The 21,756-nt window shown below is 41.6% G+C and overlaps 1 protein-coding gene across 1 annotated transcript in view; it reads left to right on the forward strand.

The window, feature by feature from the left end:
- Epb41 (erythrocyte membrane protein band 4.1) overlaps positions 1 to 21,756 on the forward strand; it is a 123,335-nt gene that overhangs the window by 71,951 nt on the left and 29,628 nt on the right. Inside the window, exons 10-16 of the mRNA XM_013348311.2 lie at positions 2,064 to 2,161; positions 3,011 to 3,183; positions 9,261 to 9,448; positions 13,237 to 13,293; positions 13,447 to 13,488; positions 14,407 to 14,469; positions 19,112 to 19,288. Of these exons, the coding sequence (XP_013203765.1) occupies positions 2,064 to 2,161; positions 3,011 to 3,183; positions 9,261 to 9,448; positions 13,237 to 13,293; positions 13,447 to 13,488; positions 14,407 to 14,469; positions 19,112 to 19,288 (798 nt within the window). The remainder of the gene's footprint in view (positions 1 to 2,063; positions 2,162 to 3,010; positions 3,184 to 9,260; positions 9,449 to 13,236; positions 13,294 to 13,446; positions 13,489 to 14,406; positions 14,470 to 19,111; positions 19,289 to 21,756) is intronic.

The raw sequence follows: 21,756 nt of genomic DNA on the forward strand, positions 1-21,756 counted from the left end.
TGTATGAATATGTACACATGAATGTAGATGCCCCAGGAGGCCAGAGACACTGAATCCCCTGGAGCCAGAGCTCCAGGCAGTTGTGAGCCCCCTGACATGGATGCTGGGAACGGAACTTGGGGTCCTGTGCAAAGGCAGTATCTGTTCCTAACCCCTGAAGTCCTGTGCTTATGGAAGGTGGCTTTGTGTGTGTATATCACCATCTGCTGGTGAAAAGTGGTACCGTCTCAACCTGGACATTCTGGATGTGCCTTGAACTGTTTCATACCATCATCATTTACCTGTGCCAGTGCCTATCAGATTCTTTCCTCAGTTAAAATCCTGGAGTCTCAACAACAAAGACTTTTTCAAGACAGTGTCTGACTGTGTAGACCCAGCAGGCCTGGAACCTGCAGGATCTGATCGCCCTGTCTGCCAGTGCTGACATTAAAAGCACGCGCCACCGTGCCCAGCTAACCAATAAATGTTTATTAAATAGATTTTTTTTTGTGCCAATGACTATTCTAGGGGCTCTAAATATAACAGTAAGTAAAAAAGATGCCATTCTTCAACCAGCTTGCATTTTAATGTAGGAAAGGAGAAAAGTATACATGTATAGAAATATTGATAAATGTGGGAAATCCTTGGCATTGAAGTCTCAAGTGTCCATTATACAGTAAAATGCATAATCCTTTCTCAGAGCAGTTGAGAACAGCAGGGTTCTGAGAAGTAGAGTGCTATGACCCCAGCAGAGGTCTGTGCCATTGTGTGCTGAGTGAGCAGACAACTTCGAGCGCACTTTCTTCGTGTATGAGGTTATAGCTGTAGTGTCTCCTCATACCGTTGCTGCCAGTGGCACACTCAAAAGAAGCCTGCTTCCTTTCCATCTTACAATGTGGGCTTGAGGTGGAAACAGGCGCGGTACCGGTCTGAAAGGCACTTACAGGTCAGTTAATCAGGATAAGAAGGAGCTAGAGAGATGGCTCAGCAGTTAAGAGCACTGACTGCTCTTCCAGGGGACCCAAGTTCAATTCCCAGCACCCACATGGCAGCTCACAACTGTCTGTAACTCCAGGATCCAACAACCTCACATGCATACAGGCAAAACACCAAAAACTAAAAATAAATAAAAAGAAATGGGGAAGGACATTCCAAGAACAAGGAACTAAGTATCAGAGACTTATTGCAAAATGTAGTGACTGTAGGTTACAAATGAGTGTGTCCTTGAAAATGCTGATGGTGCACTAGCTCTGATTTCATAGGCAGCTGGTGAGGGCTGCATAGTGAGACTCTTCCTTAAAAACAGAAAAAAGAAAATAAAAAAAGTAATCTGGTTTGAGACAAATGTTTAGCTCGCATTGCTAATTCCTATTGCATAATAATATAGACTGGCTGGAGAAATGACTGGCCGTTTCCTTCTCTGATTATTGAGTAATCTAAAGTTACAGGGTGCAGGTGTGTGCCTAAGGAAAAGCAGTTCCAACAGCCAGAAGAAGAGCTGAATGGAGTGTCTCAGAAGAACCCCTGTATATTCTGTGTTCTAAAAAACAAAAAAGATGCATAAGTAATAGAAGACATGTTTCCTGCCCTTTTTGCTTTAGAAAAAGTCTCACACTGAGCAGATTTCTTTTAGTTAGAAAAAATATTTAATGTAAATTTCTTAATTTTTGAGAATATTGTGTATGGATGTTTTGCATGCACGTATGTCTGTGCATCACATGCGTGCCTACTACCCATGGGGTTCAGAAGAGGGTGTTAGATCCCTGTGGTATAGAGCAACAGTTGGTTGTGAGCCACCATGTGAATTTTGGAGATGGAACCCATGGAATCCTCTGGAACCACTAAGCCATCTCTCCAACCCGAAGACATTCTTTGTATTTAAAAATATTTCTTTGGCTCTGTGAGTTCGAGGCCAGCCTGGTCTACAAGAGCTAGTTCCAGGACAGGCACCAAAGCTACAGAGAAACCCTGTCTCGAAAAACCAAAAAAAAAAAAAAATCTCTTTGGTGGTATCATATTTCCCTGGCTCTGTATCACTGTCATCAGATAATACTTATGTTCTGTGTGTTTTTGTATCTTTATAGCAAGAACAATATGAAAGTACCATTGGCTTCAAGCTTCCCAGTTACCGAGCAGCTAAGAAATTATGGAAAGTCTGTGTGGAGCATCACACGTTTTTCAGGTATTGTCCTCACCAGCATGAGTTATTTGTGCACATTTATTTTGAGCCTGCTGTTGAAATTGTCTTCTCTGTGGGGCTGCCATTTTATTTAGCCCAGGTGAGACTGAGCCAAGGAAACTAACCTAGGAAAGTGAATCTAGCCCCCTCTTTGGTTGGAGAGCACGCCTCAGCATTCCCACAGCGCCTTTCCATGCACCATAAAAGGACAGCGGAAGTGAGCCTGAGAACTGGTGTTTGCTAGGGGCTCTCGTTGCTTTCACAGCAGCTGAACTCAGTCCTGGACTTGGGTTTTTACAGTCCAGCCTCCTAATAGCTTTGTAGCCTTAAGCAAGGAACTTCTTCCTGGGATGTTTCAGTATCCTGTGTCTGTAAAGCGATGAAAACATTTCAGGGATGTAGTGTAAATCCTATAGTGCTATCAGCCATTTTGAAAACCATAAAACCTTATCTATAGAGATCTAACAATGTTTTAATATAAGTCCCTACTAAACTTATTCTCTGGTTGTTTGAGATATGGCATACATTTAAAATAAGTATTGCTTGACTAGAAATCTCTCTCTATTTTTTTTAAAGATTTATTTATTTATTACATATACAGTGTTCTGCTTGCATGTATACTTGCAGGCCAGAAGAGGCCACCAGATATCATTACAGATGGTTGTGAGCCACCATGTGGTTGCTGGGAATTGAACTCAGGACCTCTGGAAGAGCAGTCAGTGCTCTTAACCTCTGAGCCATCTCTCCAGCCCTGACTAGAAATCTCTTAACCACAAGAATTTGGTTGATATTTAGTTTTATAGTCACAATAATAAAATAACACAATTGTTGTGATATTTTTTTCTCTCCTAGACTGACTTCTACAGACACCATTCCCAAAAGTAAATTTCTTGCCCTAGGATCTAAATTTCGATACAGTGGCCGGACTCAGGCGCAGACCAGACAAGCCAGTGCTCTGATTGACAGGCCCGCCCCGCACTTTGAGCGGACAGCAAGCAAACGGGCATCCAGGAGCCTTGATGGAGGTTTGTATTAGATGTAATTGAGATCCTTAGAGAAAGAGAAAGGAAGTATAAGGGGTTTTTGTTCGGTTGTTTTTGTTTTTGTATTGTTTAGAGACAAGCACTTTCTGTATCTCAGGCTGACCTCAAGTTCCTTAGCCTCCTGTCCTGACCTCCTGAGTGCTGGAGTTACACACTAGCCACTGTGCCCAACTGGGAAGTCTGGTTCTTTATAAGAGAATCCCACTGTCTCTGGTTTACAAAGAACCTTGGTGGTAAAGTGATAGTGATGCTACTGTCTAATTCAGACCTAAAAACCACGCGCAGGGCTGGTGCTGTGCACCTTTCATCTTAGCACTCCTAGCACTTGGAGGCAGAAGCAGGTGGATCTCTGTGCCAGCCTGGTCTACACAGTGAGTTCCAGGCCAGCCAGGGCCACATAGTGGGACCCTGTCTCAAAAGCACACAAACACAAAACCCAACAACTGAGTTAAGAAATCTAGCTCAAGAAAATGTGAGCTGAAGTTTCACTGCAGGTCAGCAGTGGATGAATACCAATAGACTTATATAAGTATTTAACTCATTTTTACTTTGTTCAATCTCTTGTTTTGCACATCCTGTATTCCCTGGAGATACTGCTGTGGATATCAAACATGGCCTCTGTCTTCATGGAATTTTCATTCCATGGGTAGGAACAGAAACAATTAAAACAGGTAGAGTGCAAAATGTCTCCGGGTGGGGACATGGAGGAGTTGTTTCAGATTAGGTAATCCAGTTAAATTCAGAAGGTTCCCCAGAAGAACGTGAACTATGAGAAGTAACTAGCAATCCGAAAGCCTAGATGCACCGCTCCAGGCGAAAGAGTAGTGAGTGAAGGGAAGAATGAGCTTGTGTCCCTAGACCTTTCTGTGCTCGAGGAAAGTGTTGTGATGGTGATTCAGAATCACCGCGTGTGGTTGTTAAGAGCATGAAATGTGGCTGCTGCCGAGGAGCTGAGCTTTCAGTTAAGAAAAAATCAAAAACTATGTGTGACAATTGTCTGAACAGCACAGGTGTAAATTCTAGTAATTTAGGGGAGAGGAACATGGGTGAGAGATGGTGACAGCTTGCTTAGGTGTTGTCCTCCTCAGTGGAAGGCAGGTAGGGATTCGTTTTGGAAGTAGGGCTGACAGCACTGCTAATAAATTAAGTATTGGGAATGGCAAGGAAAGAAAATCAGGTTTTATTCCTGTGTTTGATCAGTTAGTGGAAGAAGGGACTGCAGAAGGGGGCAGAGTCTGGAATGTAGAGGTGAGGTTTCCATTTGTGTTTTCACTCACCGTCCATACCTTTGTGTATTCTTGTGATACTACCAGAGAGCTCATTCCTTACCCAGTAGGCCCCCGACCCCCGGTTGAACTTCCCTGTGAGGAGTGAGATGTCGAAGCTATTTTTCATTATGAAAATTGATGGTGGAAGGTCTCCGTGCCCTGCTGAGACATGCACAGAGTGTGGACGACACACCAGGTCTGTCTAACAGCACTTGTCATGGCCTTCCCACCACGGGGCATTTCAGAGGTCCATAGACACTGCCTGGTGCAACATTTCTTTCACATGGCCAAAATTAAAAATTCAAGTGCTAATGGTCTTTGGTAATTTAAGCAAATTAGAAACCTTTATTTACAGAAACCACATGTATTGATTGCCTGTATTTTTCTGCAGTCAAATGCTTTACCACTTAGCTAGAACTAAGTGGTTTTTTTTCCTGTTATATATTTTATTTTAAGTCATCCCAACTCATATCTTTTCTTTTTTTCTTTTTGTTTTTCAAGATAGGGCTTCTCTGTGTAGTCCTGGCTGTCCTGGAACTCGCTCTGTAGACCAGGCTGCCTCAAACTCAGAGGTTCTCCTGCCTCTGCCTCCTGAGTGCTGCGATGAAAGCCGTGCACCACCACTGCCCTGAAACTTTATACTCTTATTGAATCCTTTTTTTTCTGATTTCTTCAGATAGTTGTCTACTGGTATTTATCATTCTTTCTTAGCTTTAGAATTTAAACAATTCACCAAAGTCAGAGAGCTATTTAGAAGTAGAAACAGAAGCCAGGACAGTCCTCTGAGATGTATGCTTTAAAAATAAGATTTATTTTATTTTCAGTTATGTGCGTATGTGTTTGTGTGTGGGTGTGTAGTCATGAGTGTGGGTGCCCTTGGGTGTCAGAAGAGGGTTTAGGGCCAATAGATTCAGGTACAGCCGCTGTGATGACAGAAGAGTAGCAGCCAGGGCTGTTACACAGAGAAACTCTATCTCAAAAATCAGAAAAAAAGGTTAGGGCTGAGTGATGTCATGATTAAGAGCATGTGGGGCTATTGCAGAGAATCTGAGTTCAATTTCCAGCCCCCACATCAGGCAGCTCACAACTGCCCGTAACACTAGCTCCAGGGGATTCCAAACCTTTCTGGACTCTGTAGGTACCTGCACTCATGTGAACACACCCCACCACTCACACGTGTGCACGCGCGCACACACACACACACACACACACCAATACACACAATTAGAAAATAATGACACTTCATCCAGGTCTGCTTCTGTTCTTGTCAGCCATCAGTGGCCTGACAACTGAAATCTTAGAAGTGGAAGACACTGACTTTTTAAAGTTAAGTGTTCTCTATACAGACTCCAGAATTGTTAATTGCTAAAAATGAAGTAATAATGTTATTGTTTATCTTTTTTGGTGCAGAGGATCAAACCCAGGACCTTAGGCATGCCTAGCAAGTGCTCTGCCATTGAGCTATGCTCTATCCCTGAATTAAAGTGTGTGCTGCACAGTGCACGTGGAGGCCAGAGGGTGACGTCGGTGCCCTCCACGCTCACACTCCACCTTTATTTTGAGACAGGGTCACTCACTGAACCTGGAGCTCCCCAGTTGGATAGGCTGTCTGGTCAGTGAGCTCCAGGGGTCTGGTCCCCCACCCAGGGCCAAGTTTGCAGATTGTGCTTAGCTGGCGCGTGGGCGCCAAGGATCTGAAATCAGGTCCTTACGCTTGCACCACACGCACATTACCACCGGATGAGTCTCCTCCGTAGCCCAAGCCAAAGCATCCTAAAGACCAATCACTAACATACTAATAAGCTTTAACATTTATACTTTAAATGAGCAAATTGTACAGTATGCAAATTATATCCCAAGAAAGCTTTTTTTTTTTTAAAGAAAACCAACCCCTACCATATTTATTGTGATCTATAGTTTGCAGTATCCTTACTGTGAAAATGAAGAAAATTTGCCTTTCTTCAGGGCTTCTAAGTGGTATCTGTCATTTGAATTATATGTCACTATGTGTATAATTAATTTTTGCCCTGCATATTCTTTAAATAATACTAGCCTATAAAAAATAAATATGAGGGCCGGGCGGTGGTGGCGCACGCCTTTAATCCCAGCACTCGGGAGGCAGAGGCAGGTGGATCTCTGTGAGTTCGAGGCCAGCCTGGTCTACAAGAGCTAGTGCCAGGACAGGCTCCAAAGCTACAGAGAAACCCTGTCTCGGAAAAAACTAAAAATAAATAAATAAATAAATATGAGGACTGAAGTGTGATGTAAAAATTTACTGATATTTAGAACTCACAAAATATTTTTTTTTATCTTTTGTGTATTCTTTCCCCAACGCTCCTACAGTTAGAATCTTCCACATTCCACAGGCTAGGAAACTCAAGTCTCTTTTCTTAGCACCGCTGTGTGTGACTGAGGTTCACATGTGCTGTTCTGGGTTTGGACCTTGCCTGTTTCTTGCTGCTTTTCTTAGTGAGGGATAATTCACTGCAACTGGTGTTTTCCAGTTTCTGACCTGTCGCCACCTCTGCGTCTGACCGTCAGTTTTTTGTGTTTGCGTCTGCGTTCCCATACACTGTAGGAATGCTGAAGACATAAATCACTCGGCTCTGCGGTATTAGTATTGGATTAGAACCAAATTCATGTGGCAAAATAGCACATGGTGCAAGCAAGGGCTGTGCTTCTGTGATTCCCGGCAGAGTTGAATTAATTCTTTGGGAGGAGGTGTGAATACACATGTAATATGAGGCTTTAGCACAACTGTGAGACAAATATTTTGTCATTTCCCTTGTTTTGTTAGGTTTGCTTTGCCATCTGCCAGTCTTGCCTTGACTAGCTGAGAGCACGCATTAGCAACAGGGACTTGCAAGCGGCCACAGATCTGTCATTGCAAGATGAAACTGGCTCTGTGTTTCTGCTGTTCTGCTAGGCGTCCTCTGAGGAATTCTTTCTCTGGAGATCCTTTCGGGATAATAAGCATCTCTCTCTCTCTCTCTCTCTCTCGGTGTCATATGTGTAAGATAGGTGTAGCTTTCCACCTTTCAGTCTGTTCTAGCTGAAAGAATTTCTTAGTTTTGCTTCATTTTTAAAGTTTATAAACCTCAATGTATCAGAATAAATTATGTTCGGCAGTCTGAAGAGGAAGGAAAGTATGTGATAAAATTGTGAGGTTTCAATGAAAGTTAAAGTCTCAGTACAAGAAAGGATGCTGGTCTGTTATCTGGAATATTAAATCAGAGCGGTTGGGACGGCTCAGTGGGTAAAAGCACTTGGCATGCAAGCCTGGCAGCCTGGGTTCAGTCCCTGATCCCAAAGTGGAAGGAAAGAGTCGATGTCCCGGAGTTATGCTCTGACCTCCACACACTGGTACCCCATGCCCACTGACACACTGGTAATACAAATTAAATGCATTTTAAAATGACATATTAGAGCTCAGTGTGATAGTACACACCTTTAGTCCCAGCACTCGGGAGGCAGAGGCAGGTAGATCTCTGAGAGATCAAGGCTAACCTGGTCTCCATATTGAGTTCCAGAAGAACCAGGTCTATGGAGAAAAGACCCTCAAACAAACAAAATAAATCATGTTTTAAAAACTTACTTTCTTTGGTAGTGTCTAATTAGTAAGGTTTCTGACTAAATATATGGGTATTTTCGTTTAAACCCTAAAAGAAAAAAATGAAGATTAAAAATTAAAAATAATGACTGTTTCTTGATTTATTTTGTGCTGTTGGGGGTGGCACACAGGCCCTCCTTGCTAGGCAAGCAGTCTGTTACTGAGCTGTAGCCCCAATCCCTGTTTTGAATTAAGTTACCTTATGTATAGACACCAAATAGTTCAAACCCATGCAGCAGTTCATTATGTGCCGAAGTTTTTATTGTCAGCCTGTATCGTTTATTCCCTCCAAAGTGATCTAGACAGGCTTCTCCCCTAACGAGGGTTTCTCAGCCTCAGCACCCTTTGTCTCTGTGCACTAGATGTCAGCACCTCCTTTCTCTCTCTCCAACATTGTCAGATGTGCTTGGGGGAAAAATAAGCCCTGGTTGAGAGCCAGTGTTCTAATACTTTGGAGAACATTTGGGAGGGGGGCTCGATTAGTTTATTCTTTGTTTTGAATGAAAGAAGTTTTTGAATTAATGTTAATCAGATGATTTATTAAAGGAGAATATCTGGCTCAAAGATTTGCCTGCACACACATCAAACAGTAGTGGTAGTCCTAGTCTTATCGGAAGGGCCGTTTATCAAATTATTCTGCAGAGATTTCACAGACAACAATATGACAAAAATAAACAAACAGACTTCATTTCCCCCCTTAAATTAGATGCTTAGGTTCCTGACACCATCTAAAAATAAACAGATACTTTTTTTTTCTTTCTTTTTTTTTTTTTTTAAATTTGGTGGCTGGAGAGACAGCCGTGGGTGCTGGGAACCGAACTCTTTATATTTATGGTTGTGAGCCTAGCCTTTAACGGCTGAGCCATCTCTCCAGCCCAATAAGCAGATATTTATTTCAAAAAGGCTTATCGCAAGAACCATCCTGAATCCACACTTTGGTTTTGCTTCTTTTCTTCATTCTGCCCCCAAACTCAGCATTTATGAAGTAGTCATTAAGATGTCCTAGTTTCTCTGTTGAGGAAGCCTTTTTTTGTTGCCATAAGCTACCTTGAAAAGCACTAATGGTTCATGTTTGCTTTCATTCTATATGATAACTACAGAATTCTCAGTTTCACCCTGTGACTGAAGGTCAGGACAGTGACACGTGCCTTCAACTATTCTTCCTTCTTTTTCTCACATAGCAGCAGCTGCTGAACCCACAGACCGAAGTCCTCGGCCCACCTCTGCACCAGCCATTGCTCAGAGTCAGGTCCCAGAAGGGCCAGGGGCACCTGTTAAAAAAACACAGAAGGAAGATGCAAAGGTTGAAGTAAAAGGGGAAGAAGAACCACCTGAGCAAGCTGAGCCAGAGCCCACAGAAGCGTGGAAGGTATGTCTTAGGTACCTCACATCAGCTAACTCATCTTTCAGAGCAACTGAATCCTGCAGATTCCCAACAAAGTTGCTTTTCCTCATTGTTTCTAAAAGAAAAGGTTTCTCATCAGCCTCTTGTATGTTTTTATAGAATTTGATTTCCAAAGAATAGATACTGCATAAAGCACGTTTATATAGCTATTTAAATCTTTTCTAAAAATTTTAGGATTATTTTTTATTTTCTGTGTATGAATGTTTTTGCTTGCATTTATGTGTGTGCACAGTGTGCATGCCTGGTGCCCTCAGAGGTCAGAAGAGGGCGTTGGATCCCTGGCACTAGAGTTGCAGTGTGAGCTACCATATAGGTACTGAGACTCAAACCCAGGCCCTTTGTAAGATCAGCCAGTGCTCTTAACTGCTGAGCCATCTTCAGCCCAGCTCTTTAGACAGCACACAGCCAGCTACGAAGAAGATCTGCTGCACTGAGGACCCCCAATCCCTGCACTGAGCTGAAAAATCACCAGTTAGTTAGCAGATCTCCCAGAAACCATAACTGGGTTGATCTTTTTTATATGTTCAAGCTTTGAAAATAACGTTTACACACTGCTTGCTTAGGTCTGTAAAAGTAGATGCAGGTCTCCCTCATGAAGGCACTGTGAAGAATGGCCTTCATAAGAATGGCATGCGCACCCTCCCCCAGTGCACACCTTTAATCCCAACACTTGGAAGCAGAGGCCAGTGGATCCCTATGAGTACAAGGCCAGCCTGGTCTATGCAGTGAGTTCCAGGACAGCCAGGGCTGTTACACAGAGAAATCCTGTCTCAAAAAATAAAATTAAAAAAATAAAAGAAAGAAAGAAAAAAGAAATTTTATGTTAAGGCCTTAGGAAAAGTGCCTTCTCTTTTGCATACTGATAACATCAGACCTGTTCTTTTGGAGCCAGATTAATATCTTATTTAACATAGAATGGTGGGCAGCTGTTAATTTTTTTTTAACTGTTCAATATGGCAATCAGGTTCTCTGTCTTTGAGTGAATGAATGGTGGGTATTTGCTTCTTTGTAACCAGCCTGGTGTTCATGACGTTAGTCTTCAGGCTCTGTGTGGCCTTGGAATACCTGCATGGTTTTTAATTTTGGAATATATCAGTTACCACTTCTGACTGTGTTGGCGGTTAAAGCTATCAGGGGCTCTTTCTGAATGGTTGAGACGCCCCTGGTCTTCTGATAGCTCTCACTAGTTTTCCTTCTGCCCATAAAACATACAGATACTTCAAAAGTAGGTTAATTTGACTCTCGGCTCTTTGGCAGAATGAAATGGGCTTTCTATGTTTCCCAGGCTAGCCTTGAACTCCTGCACTCATGAGAGCCTTCTGCTCTATTCTTCCTGGTAGCTGGCACTATAAGTATGTGCCACCGCTCCCTTCTTTTTGGCCTTAATTGTTTTATTTATTTATTTATTTTTCTTTTTGGTTTTTTTTTTTTTCGAGACAGGGTTTCTCTGTGTAACAGCCCTGGCTAGCCTGGAACTCAGTCTGTAGACCAGGCTGACCTCAAAGTCATGGAGATCCGCCTGCTTCTGCCTCCCAAGTGCTGGGATTAAAGGTGTGTGCCACCACTTCCCAGCTATTAGCTTTAATTCTTAAACTGAAGTAGTGGCTCTGTTTTCTGCTGCTAGATTACTAAGGACCCAGAAGGACGTTATTGTTTAAAAAAGGAACATAAGCTTATGAAATAACTTAAGGCTAGTATTTGCAGAGTATATATAATTCTATAAAGACATTTATGTCTGTTTTAATTTGGACATGGTGGCATATGTCTGTAATTCCAGATCTTGGGAAATGGAGTTGGAGGCCAGCCCAGGCTACATAGTGAAACTCGGTCTAGGACAGGCTCCAAAGCCACAGAGAAACCCTGTCTCGAAAAAACCAAAAAAAAAAAAGAAAAAGAAAAAGAAGAAACTCGGTCTCAAAAACAAACAAACTGAAAACAGACTTCTTTCTTTTATTACTTAAGGAAGGTTAATCTCAGACAAATGAACTGACTTGTTTCCTGGGATCTAGAGCAGAATGACCCAGTTGTTAGTTACTCTGTAGTTAAAAAGTGTCGTGGTTGGATGTGCGTGTATGTTTGTTTGGCAGTATTGCAGAGTCTAGTGTTACCTGGTGTTATTTATATTCAGTCTAGGGGAAATAGCACAGTAGCATTGTTCTCTAGAGCAATGCTGCTTTGTATGAGTTAAAGAATGTGCCAAAATCACAAGTTGATGAGGTTCTGTCTGTGAAAAAATTATTTAACCGTTAGAAAAGACAATACAGTTTCTAAATTTGAAATACATGGTGCTTCATGCAGTACTCACTGTTTCCTCGTCACAGTCAGGTTTTAAAATAACGACTCCAGTTGCTGGATGTAAGGTGGTTATTTCTAGAGGTATTCCAAAAATACACAGACGTCCCTAGGATAGTATTTTTCTGCTATTACTAAGCATAAATCCTGCCCATCTGCCAAGCATGTGGTTCCAGCTTCCAGAGAGGAGGCTGCGATGTTGGATGCTGCAGCCGAGGTGGCAGTAGTTTCATGGGTCAGTTACAATTTGTGTGCAATTTACTTTGCTGCCGTCTTTATTGGTAATCTGAAGAGTAAAATCATCTCCTTAAATGTATTGATTAGTTAACAGACTTTTACGTTGACCTGTTTAGTGTCTTACATGTTTTATTACATGTGTTTTAGCTATAAAAACTATTTATTTATATCATGTGTATCACACATTTATATCTTTATTTGGAAATCTGTTCTTAAGTTTGATTTAAAGTACTTCTAGGGATGGGAAGATGACTCAGTGGATGAGGTGTTTGCTTAAGTTCAAATCCTCAGAGCCCTCATAAAGAAGCCAGAGGCGGGCACTGGAGAGATGGCACAGTGGTTAAGAGCACCAGCTGCTCTTCCAGAGGATCTGAGTTCAATTTCCAGCACCCACAATGGCAGCTCATGACTGTCTATAATTCCAGTTCCAGGGCATCTGATACCTTCACACCACTGCACATAAAAATAAAGTTAAATGAATTATGTAAAAAAGTTCATGTGAGCCAGGCGGTGGTGGCGCACGCCTTTAATCCCAGTACTCGGGAGGCAGAGGCAGGTGGATCTCTGTGAGTTCGAGACCAGCCTGGTCTACAGAGCTAGTTCCAGGACAGGCTCCAAAGCCACAGAGAAACCCTGTCTCGAAAAACAAAAACAAAAACAAAAAAAGTTCATGTGAATTTAAAAAAAAAAAAGAAGAAGAAGAAGCCAGAGGCAGTAATACTTTTGTCTATGATCTCAACACCCTACCGGAGAAGGGAGACAGAGTCAATATGATAAGACACACACCTCAGTGGACAACCTGTCTTAAGCAAGGTAGAAGGTAAAAACTGACCTCCACACTAGTGCTGTCACACACACATACACACACGCGTGCACACGAGCTCTCATTAAAGTACTTCCAGATCATAAACAAGAACATATGGCTTAGTATTAAGACTAGATTATTGCTTTAGTGGGTACTTCTATATATAAATAAGATTTAAAATGCTTTTTCATCATTGGAATGATGAACTCAGTTTTCCATTTTATAATTTGGCTATCCAAATTACCTCTTCAGCCTTGACACTATGATGATGAACTAACAGATTGCACTGGGAATAAAACCTTCCCTGCTGTGGTGATCATTTTTCAGTATATTTAACCCCCAGCTTCATGATGCTGTTTAACTATTCATGGAAGCCTGCTAACCTGAAATGTTTCACTATTTTATTTCTTAAATGTAGGTGGAAAAAACCCACATCGAGGTCACAGTACCTACCTCAAATGGTGACCAAACACAGGTTTGTGCCAACAGGCCTTTCCCCGTAGACCCTCAGTTTTTTTAATTCTCCCCCATTCCTCTTTCATTAAAAATAAATAAAAGGTTCAAACAAACTTCAATGAACCAATATTTTGTCTATTTCTTTTTCTTTATTGAATTGTGGCCAAAACAGAAGCCTGCAGAAAAAGCTGAAGATCTGATAAGAATGAGGAAGGTTAGCCATTTTCTGCTTTCACACAGCTACGCCACCATTTCACCCGTGCTGATGACAGTGTGTTAAAAAGACAGTGGTCCAGCCCTTGATTTTCCTCATCAGGAATTACTCTGGAGAGCCAGGATGTGGAGAACCTTCAAACAGTGTAGTTGTGATGTGTATTTACACATTAGAACCTGAGACTGTTGACGGGTTTTATGAAAGTCAGTTTTCAGCAGAGGAGTGTCTTAATAAAATACAGTCATGGGGGGCAGACCTATCTTTCATGTGCAGACGCTACCAAAACTTTCCCGATGCCATCACACTATAGGCCCGTGAGCATTTTATACACAGTTATCACGAGAACCACCACAGCAGCCCCGTCTCGCATTAACAGTATGGGTTTAGCTGCTGCCTGCTTATTTCCCAGTCTCCGAGTGGGATGAACCCGTTCTTCCTGGATATACTTGTTACCTGATTGGATACAGAACACTGTAGAGATCCAGATATTGCAGTATTCATAAGTATAAAACTCTCCAGAAAAACCGAGTTCTTTTTACAGCCTTTCTCCACTCCATGATACATGGTGTCCAGAGCTTTTGAGATAAGCACATGGGCAATATCCAAATAGTTCAATTTCAAAAACAAACACCGAGCAGCTTATTGTGTTAGGAGCTGTGGAGCCAGGAGCACTGTCTATTTAAATGACATCATCACCGCTCCCATCGTTCGCAAACAAGGTCATCCGTTCTCTCTGGTAACCATGCTCCCTGTGTCCATGTAGTTCCGTGACCATCTCATGTTGGCATATGTTGCATCACAGACATTTACTTTTAACTGCTTTTTTTTTTGTTTGTTTGCCAATTTGCAGTTCGTTCCCTCGCAAGAACAACATTTTAATTTTTTATGCTTCTGTTTTTCCCCCTTTCATTTTCACAGAAAAAGAGAGAGAGACTAGATGGTGAAAACATTTATATCAGACATAGCAATTTAATGTTGGAGGTTTGTATGAACTTGAAGCTTATTTCAGTTGGTTGCCTGGAACCTTCTGCATTCTTTGCTGATCCCTGCATTCTACGCTGCGTTTGGTTTTGCATGACACTGCATGTGAGATTTCTAGGTTTAAAGAGCTTTTGCATGCTGGTAAACATGAAGACACGCAATCACCTCTCCTAACTCTTAGTTTCCATCTCTCATACGATCTAGAAAAATATATGATTGGAGCTGTCTCTCCCTCTCATGGTTCTGCTGTTTCACCCCCTTTCAGAATGTTCAAACATCAAGTTTCTTTAATTTTCCAAGACTATAAACTCTAAATTTCCCAAGAAATAAATTTGCAGGGTTTTTTTTTTTTCCTGAACTGAGAAGAGTATCAAAAAGTGAGGGAACGTACGTGATCACTATTGGTAAGGGCTTCTCATTGGAGATAGCAAAAATTACTAAAGAAAGTTGGAAGGAAAAAGAAAAATCAAGAAAGAAAAGAGCCTGGTTTTTGAGGGGTGGTTACTTTGGCTTAACAGTAAAAGCAAGCTTGTGAGTGGGATTTTTTTTTGAAGATGAAAGCGCTGAAGCCAGGAAATGTCAGTACTTTCTCTGTGGCCCCAGAGCTGGTAATTCGGGAAAGCTGGGATTTGACGCAGGTGTTTTATGATTTTTAACAACAGGTTTCTTCTCAGAAAGAGTAACATAGAGAAGTGCTAATGTCTATCTCCGATTACGTTCAGCAGGGACCAGATTTTGACCTCAGCTCATATACTCAGACATATCTGGTCTGGAACTGCACACTGAATATGAGATGTAAAGCCAGTTTGGAGATTAGAGGGACTCTGTGAGAAAAATTAAGGAAATTAAGTGGAGGAAAGGAAGACCAATATAATTCTTCCGTCAGGAAAACTCCTGTATAGCAGTTGAAGACTATATAATATAACAACTCGAGGCAGAACCAGAAGAAATGAGTATAAACTCTTCTCTCACAGGGATTAACTTCCCTCTGAAGGAAACAACCACTATGGTGTCTGCTTGCAGGAAGCTCACGGTGTGGGGATCTGAGTGGGGGAGGAGGAAAGACAGTGAAGAGCAACGCAGAGGTACAGTCAGTTAAGGAGAACTGTAGGAGGTAAGACTGTGCTGCGCTACAGGCGGTCTACTCTAAAACAGGCATGGTCTCTACGGAGGGAGCATTTTCATAGCCTTCTCGTCTTCCTCTTGAAGGCATTGCAGGTGTATGCCAGTGTAGCCAGTGAGATAGCATTTAATTGCGACCTGAAGAAAAACTGTGTATTAAATACCTCCAATCTGAAAGTTTGAAGAAATTTAAAAAAAACTAGATCTCTGGTTAGGCATGGTAGGACACCTTTAATCCCCACACCTGAGGGGCTGAGACAGGAAGATCAAGGAATCGAGGTCATTCTCAGCTCTCTCTATATTATAAGGCCAGTCTTAAAACGAAAACAAAACAAAAAACCAACAAGAAAACAGCCTGGGCATATAAAAAAAATAGATTTTCTCATTACTAATATGCCTGTAAAGATTATTTAATATCATTTTATTTTTGATATTTTTTGATAACTATATTTTGAATATCTGCTATGTAAGGTACTTGTATAAGGTACGTTAACACAAATAATGAAAATTCTGGGTGTCCTTTATTAATTGCATATTGAATGATGGACACAGTGCCAAGTGCCTTAGGTATATTTGTCTTATATAACATAACAGTCCTAAGTCTAGACTCTTATTACAAACTTGAAAAATGGATGTCTCTGTCTTAGCCCATATCTTTGGGATTAGGAAGGACAAGACACGTCCAGTGGTCCCCTCTTCTCAGTGTGACATTCCTCCCGAACCTGCTGTGCCAATCATATATTTGTCATTCATTCCACAAGGTGTGTGGTGGCTTCTGAGACTCACAAAACTCCTGTGTTATGCTGTGTTTTTCTTCTGGAGAGCCCTGGGAGGGGATTTCTGAATAAGTGTGTGTTTGGAATTTAAAACTACTAACTGCCTTTTGAGAACATTTTACGTTTAACGAAGTGTTTGGTTTTATTGCTGCTAAAATCATAAGATGACAGCCCTCAAAAATTATCTAACCTGAACATAACCTGACATAATTTGACCCTCGTTCCTCAATTATTATAAAAAGTGTCCCCAAGAAAGTTCTCTCAAGTTATCTATCCATCTGGCAGGGTTTTTTTTTTTTTTTTTTTAGCCTCCCTTCCCTCCTTCTCTTATCACACCCTCACTAATGCTTTGTTCTGGCACAAATAAGGTCGAGTTCATTTTTAGATCTACCGCCTCCTCCTCCAGCTCCCAGAGAGAACCTGTAGCAAATGTCTATGACAAATTCTATTTGGAACAGGTCCCTTTGAGATCTTAATTTTATTCTGTGCCCCCACAGGTTTCCAACAAAGCCAGCTAAGAAGGATGGAGAAAGCTCCCTCAGAAGTTATCAGTTTTATTGAAAAATTTATTTTTCTTGGGATCCAAACCAATCAAAAGCTAGGCAAGAAGAGTTACAAATCAGCGGGCTCAGCTCAGGCTGGCTCAGAATTGTGCTTGTCACAGCATCTGTTAGTTGGTTTTGTTTTGCCTTGTTTGTGCTTTTAATCATCATAAATGTGTTCAGTTGTTCTGAGCCAAAACAGATTTCCTATCAGTTAGGAGCTGGGTCACACTCTCACAAGCCTGATGGGTGTCGGTTGCTCAGCCCAAGACTGAGTACTGAGCTCCTGCATGCTGTTTTCTTCAGCTCGTAAGGATACCCTCCTCGCTGTCAGCTCTAACACAGGCATTTCCCCGGGGAAGCTCATGTTCCTGAGATACACTTACATTTCTTCTTAGTAAGCAAGAGATGCTCCTTGTGGGGAGCTACAGTTACTATTGGGGTTAGTCTTCTCTTTGCGCTCAAAAAGCAAATACACATGAGTCAGGTCAGTTCTTGCAAACATAAAGAGAAAAAGAGACTAGTTCATGAGTTTCTGAAGGAGCAGCTCCAGAGTCCAGATGTCACGGGAGTTCCTGGGTTTTCTGTTGTTTTCTCCTTTGATAGTGGTTTGGAGAAAGTTTTCGTTAGGATCTTTCTTGCCTGCACAGGGGAAAACAAACTTGTAAACACGTTGATCAAAAAAAAAATTTTATTTTGGTTTTTATTTTTTTCCAAAATGAAATTATTTCCCACAATGCCAAAAATAGATGAATCCCAAAGTTCACACAGCGTGACGGGAGATTATTTAGCATCATGCTTTTCTTAGATACAACGCTTCCCTGATGGGAAATAAACACAAGATTGTTTTGTAGCTTCAGGCCCCAGATATTATGACCTGAAACTCGAACTTTTGAGATTTTTTTTTTTTGTGTGTGTGTGTGTAAGTAAATGTGAATTGTTAGACAAAGAACATTTGAGTCTTTGTTTTCAAGTTAAATTTATCAGACTTCTTTTCATCTGATGTCCTATGTAAAAAAAATTATTATGTATCTCTTTCTAACGAGAAAAATCTGAATATGTCTTAGCCTATGCTTTATTAGCCTTAGTTTTGACCATCTATCCCTAGAATGTTACCTCAAAGAGCTTTTCATATACCTCAGTGTATTATTTTAAGTTATAAATGAGAAAGATGAGACGCTATTGATGGTCATTAGAAGCCCTTTTGTAGGTGATGTTGACCATCAAACCCAGGGCACTCTACCAGTGAGCCACTCTCCCCAGCCCCAGTAAGTCCCTATTTTGAATTGTATTAAGAGAAGTGAAGCAGGAAAACATAAAGTTTTTATATTGTAGGGAAAATGTGAAAAAGAAAAAATATATATATATATTTAATTGTAAAGTGGGGTTGCATACTTGTAATCCCAGAGCCGGGGAGTGAGCGCGGGAACATCCTTAGCACCCCATGGCCCGCCAGCCTTGCCCCTGATAAGCTCCAGGCCAATGAGAGACCCTGCCTCGAGAGAGGTGGACAGTGTTTCTGAGGGGGGTACCTGAGGTTGACCTCTGACCTGCACTTACACATGCACAAGTCCAAAAATCTCCAAAGTCACTTTTTTAGAGGTAGTAACAATTGATTTTGGAGGCTGGAACTAGGAACTTTAATAATAAATTTTTGAATTAGAAAAGTCTTAGTAATAGAGAAGCAAAGTATTGCAGCGGACAGAGAAGGACTCTGCAGTGTTGCAGCTCACCACGGACAGCAGCTGGTGGAAGCTGAGGTTATTTGTCATGTCCGTCATTCATCGGTTTCCCTGTTGCTATCTCCATCCTGCCTGAGCTGAGCCTAAGTTAGTTCTTATCAAGCTGAAGCTAACTGAATCATGGGGTTATCTTTTCATGATGAGGAGGTGGAGATCTGATTTTGCATCCTTTATGGCAGAGTAGTTACACAATCAAGGAGCATGCTCTTTGTGGACAGTTTAACCTCCAAGAGAATTGTGATGCTTCACTGCTGCCAAGTACAGCACTTTGTTTTTAAAAAGAGCGAAAGAAGAAAAGGGGCAAACAGTGTTGTGTATTTATGGTGCTAATGTAGTACGGGCCAGTACCATCTGCCCTGGATGTGGTATTTTCTACCAGGGCCCAGTCTCTGATAGGTTGCCCTTGCTGTGTGTTGTCCCAACTATTTATTGTTTTCCGTCCTTGTTCTTCCAACTGTAGGATTTAGACAAGAGTCAAGAAGAAATCAAAAAGCATCACGCCAGCATCAGTGAGCTGAAAAAGAACTTCATGGAATCGGTACCCGAACCACGGCCTAGCGAGTGGGACAAGCGCTTATCCACACACTCGCCCTTCCGAACTCTTAACATCAACGGGCAAGTCCCTACTGGAGATGGAGTAAGTCCTTTGTCCACATGTCTGTGAGGCTGAAGGCAATAAGTATGTTAGCTATGTGTGTTAACACTCTGTATCTGGAAGCATAGAGCTGAAGTTGGCTTTGGTGCCCTCGCAGTTCATTGCTGCTATGAAACATTAATATCAACACTCCAGATAATTTACACAGCTCAGCTCAATTGTGGGAGTCCTTTAGAATTACGAGTGGATGTCTAGGCTCTGAGAACTGCTTGAAGCTGCCTGCTTCTGGCTAGTTTGTGTTTATAAATTGACTTTATGCCAGTAAAACTTTGTTTATATTCAAAATGTGTCTTCCAGGACCAGTTAGCTAAACTTAGTAAGGTTACAATTGGAAGGGAGTAATATTTTTTTAAAACTTTATTTGAACATTTGTACAACTTAGAAATGTCTGGAATGATTGCTCACAGTTATATAAGAAACAAGGAGGCCCTGAAGCCAGAGAATGTAGAACACTCAATTTCAGAAAAACAACTGATGATTTGTCTTGCGTAACACCAGACCTTCAACCAGCTGTTTTATGAGACAGTTACCATCAGAAGAGGCCAGAGGTCCCTTCCAGAGTCTGTTCTCTATTATTATTTTTTTTCCTGCTTTGGAATCCCTACCTCAGAATAAATAAGTCTGTTTAAAGTTGATATCTTGTCGAACTTAGATCTGAAAGGTCTTTATCTCTAGCCAGTATGTCATTTGTATAAGCAGTGACCATAACTTCATGACTGATTATATTTTTTTAATTATGTGCTTACTTTGCACCTCCCAACAATAGCAGTTCTAGATGAGAAAGGCAAACTAGTGTGCCCATTAAAAACCTGAGATTTAGCAGGCCTGCCCCTGTGACCCACTCCTTGTGAGGTTGAGACAGAAGGAGTGCCTGAGTTTAGGATTTTGAGGTAGACCTGGATAACATAGTGAGACTCTTTCCCAAAACAAAGCACAAATTGGTTTAATTTTTTTCAGGCTTCTTGGTAAACTATCCAGTTAAATCATTTATTACTTAGTTTCTGTAGCTGCAGATAGGGCTAAAAATTCTTCCAAGATAACCTTTTTTTTTTCTTCAAATTTAGATTAAAATTAGCTAACAGTTTCACAAGTGAGGTGGGAGGACACCTCAGAACAGGCAGCTGCATAGTTACCGAGGTGACGGGATACAGCTGCTCCCATGTGTTGTCCTCTTAGACCCTGTTCCCAGACATTCGTGTCCATTAGTTTTATGTTCTGAGTCTGTAGTATGCACTTTAAACTGGGAAAATAACCCCTTCTGGGTCAGACCATCACTCCGAAAAGCAGAGAAAGTCATTTTGATATGTCCTCAGAAATAAGACTCATCATAAAGTTCCCAGGATAGTTGCGATTTGATTTGACTGAGTCTGGCCAGCCAAAGCTTAATGAAATGTTCTCAACAAGCTGTTTGTCTTGTTGGTCCTGCTTACAGAATGGTGTTAAATGCCCTTGCTGACTTTGGTGTCTGCATGCGAGTGGCTTGTTGCTATCTTGTCTTTCACACACACCCCCCACACACACACCTGCGTATTTTTCTAGTTCTGTTTTGAACTCTGAAAGTAACTTGAAAAAGTATCTTGATGCTGGCTCAGATGTCATTGGGTACATTTGTATTGGTCTCCATTTTCAGAAAACAGCTTATTTATGTCTTCACATAGAAACCCTTTAGAAATTACCCGAAGGCCAATTTGGGGATGGCGGTACCATTCTGTAAACTTGAAAGACATGACTTCTTATAAAGTCACATTGATCCCTGAGGGGTACTCAGATAATTTTAGCTCTATACACATATGTATATTCCCTCTGAGTGAATAATGGGACAAATGACTGTACTGCCTTAATCTTCTGTACTGGGACAACTCTACGGTTGGGCATGTCTTTTTCTGGTCATGCCAGCGTTTCTGTTCTCTGGGGACACCTCTCCTGCCTTTGGCAGCACTGTTGTTGCATTGCACGGCAACTGAACCTCATATGATTTGTGTGTGACCAGGTGAAGAGAACGTCTGCCCTCCCCTCGGGAAGAAAGGTTGGTGGGCCCGAGGTAAAGCTGCTGCTGTGGCTGCAACTGCTCAATAGAACCTGCCCCGGCCATGGCTCTAAGCAGAGAACCCAGAACTCAGCAGCAGTGGCTGAACAGTGTTTTTCTTTTGCTACACTAGTAAATCCACACCCTCAGCCTTTGGCCTGACACATCACACTTCCACTGCTGCAGCATCTGCAGTTTTCAATTTGCTTGTTTCGGCGCATGGCTGGTTGAAAAAGCTGCATGAAGATGTTAACTATGTACTCAGAGAGAAAATGAATTTAATTATACCCTATTCTTTTTATGTTGTCTTTCTTCTCCCACCGTATTTTCATTTAAAAATCATGGTTTTGCATCCTTCCTTTTTTCTTTTATTCTTTTTGCTGATCAGTCCCCTAGCTGCTTTCTCCCTGGTACATATCACTTA

This window comes from Microtus ochrogaster, chromosome 10, assembly GCF_000317375.1.
Source record: "Microtus ochrogaster isolate Prairie Vole_2 chromosome 10, MicOch1.0, whole genome shotgun sequence".
In the NCBI taxonomy this organism is placed as follows: domain Eukaryota; kingdom Metazoa; phylum Chordata; class Mammalia; order Rodentia; family Cricetidae; genus Microtus; species Microtus ochrogaster.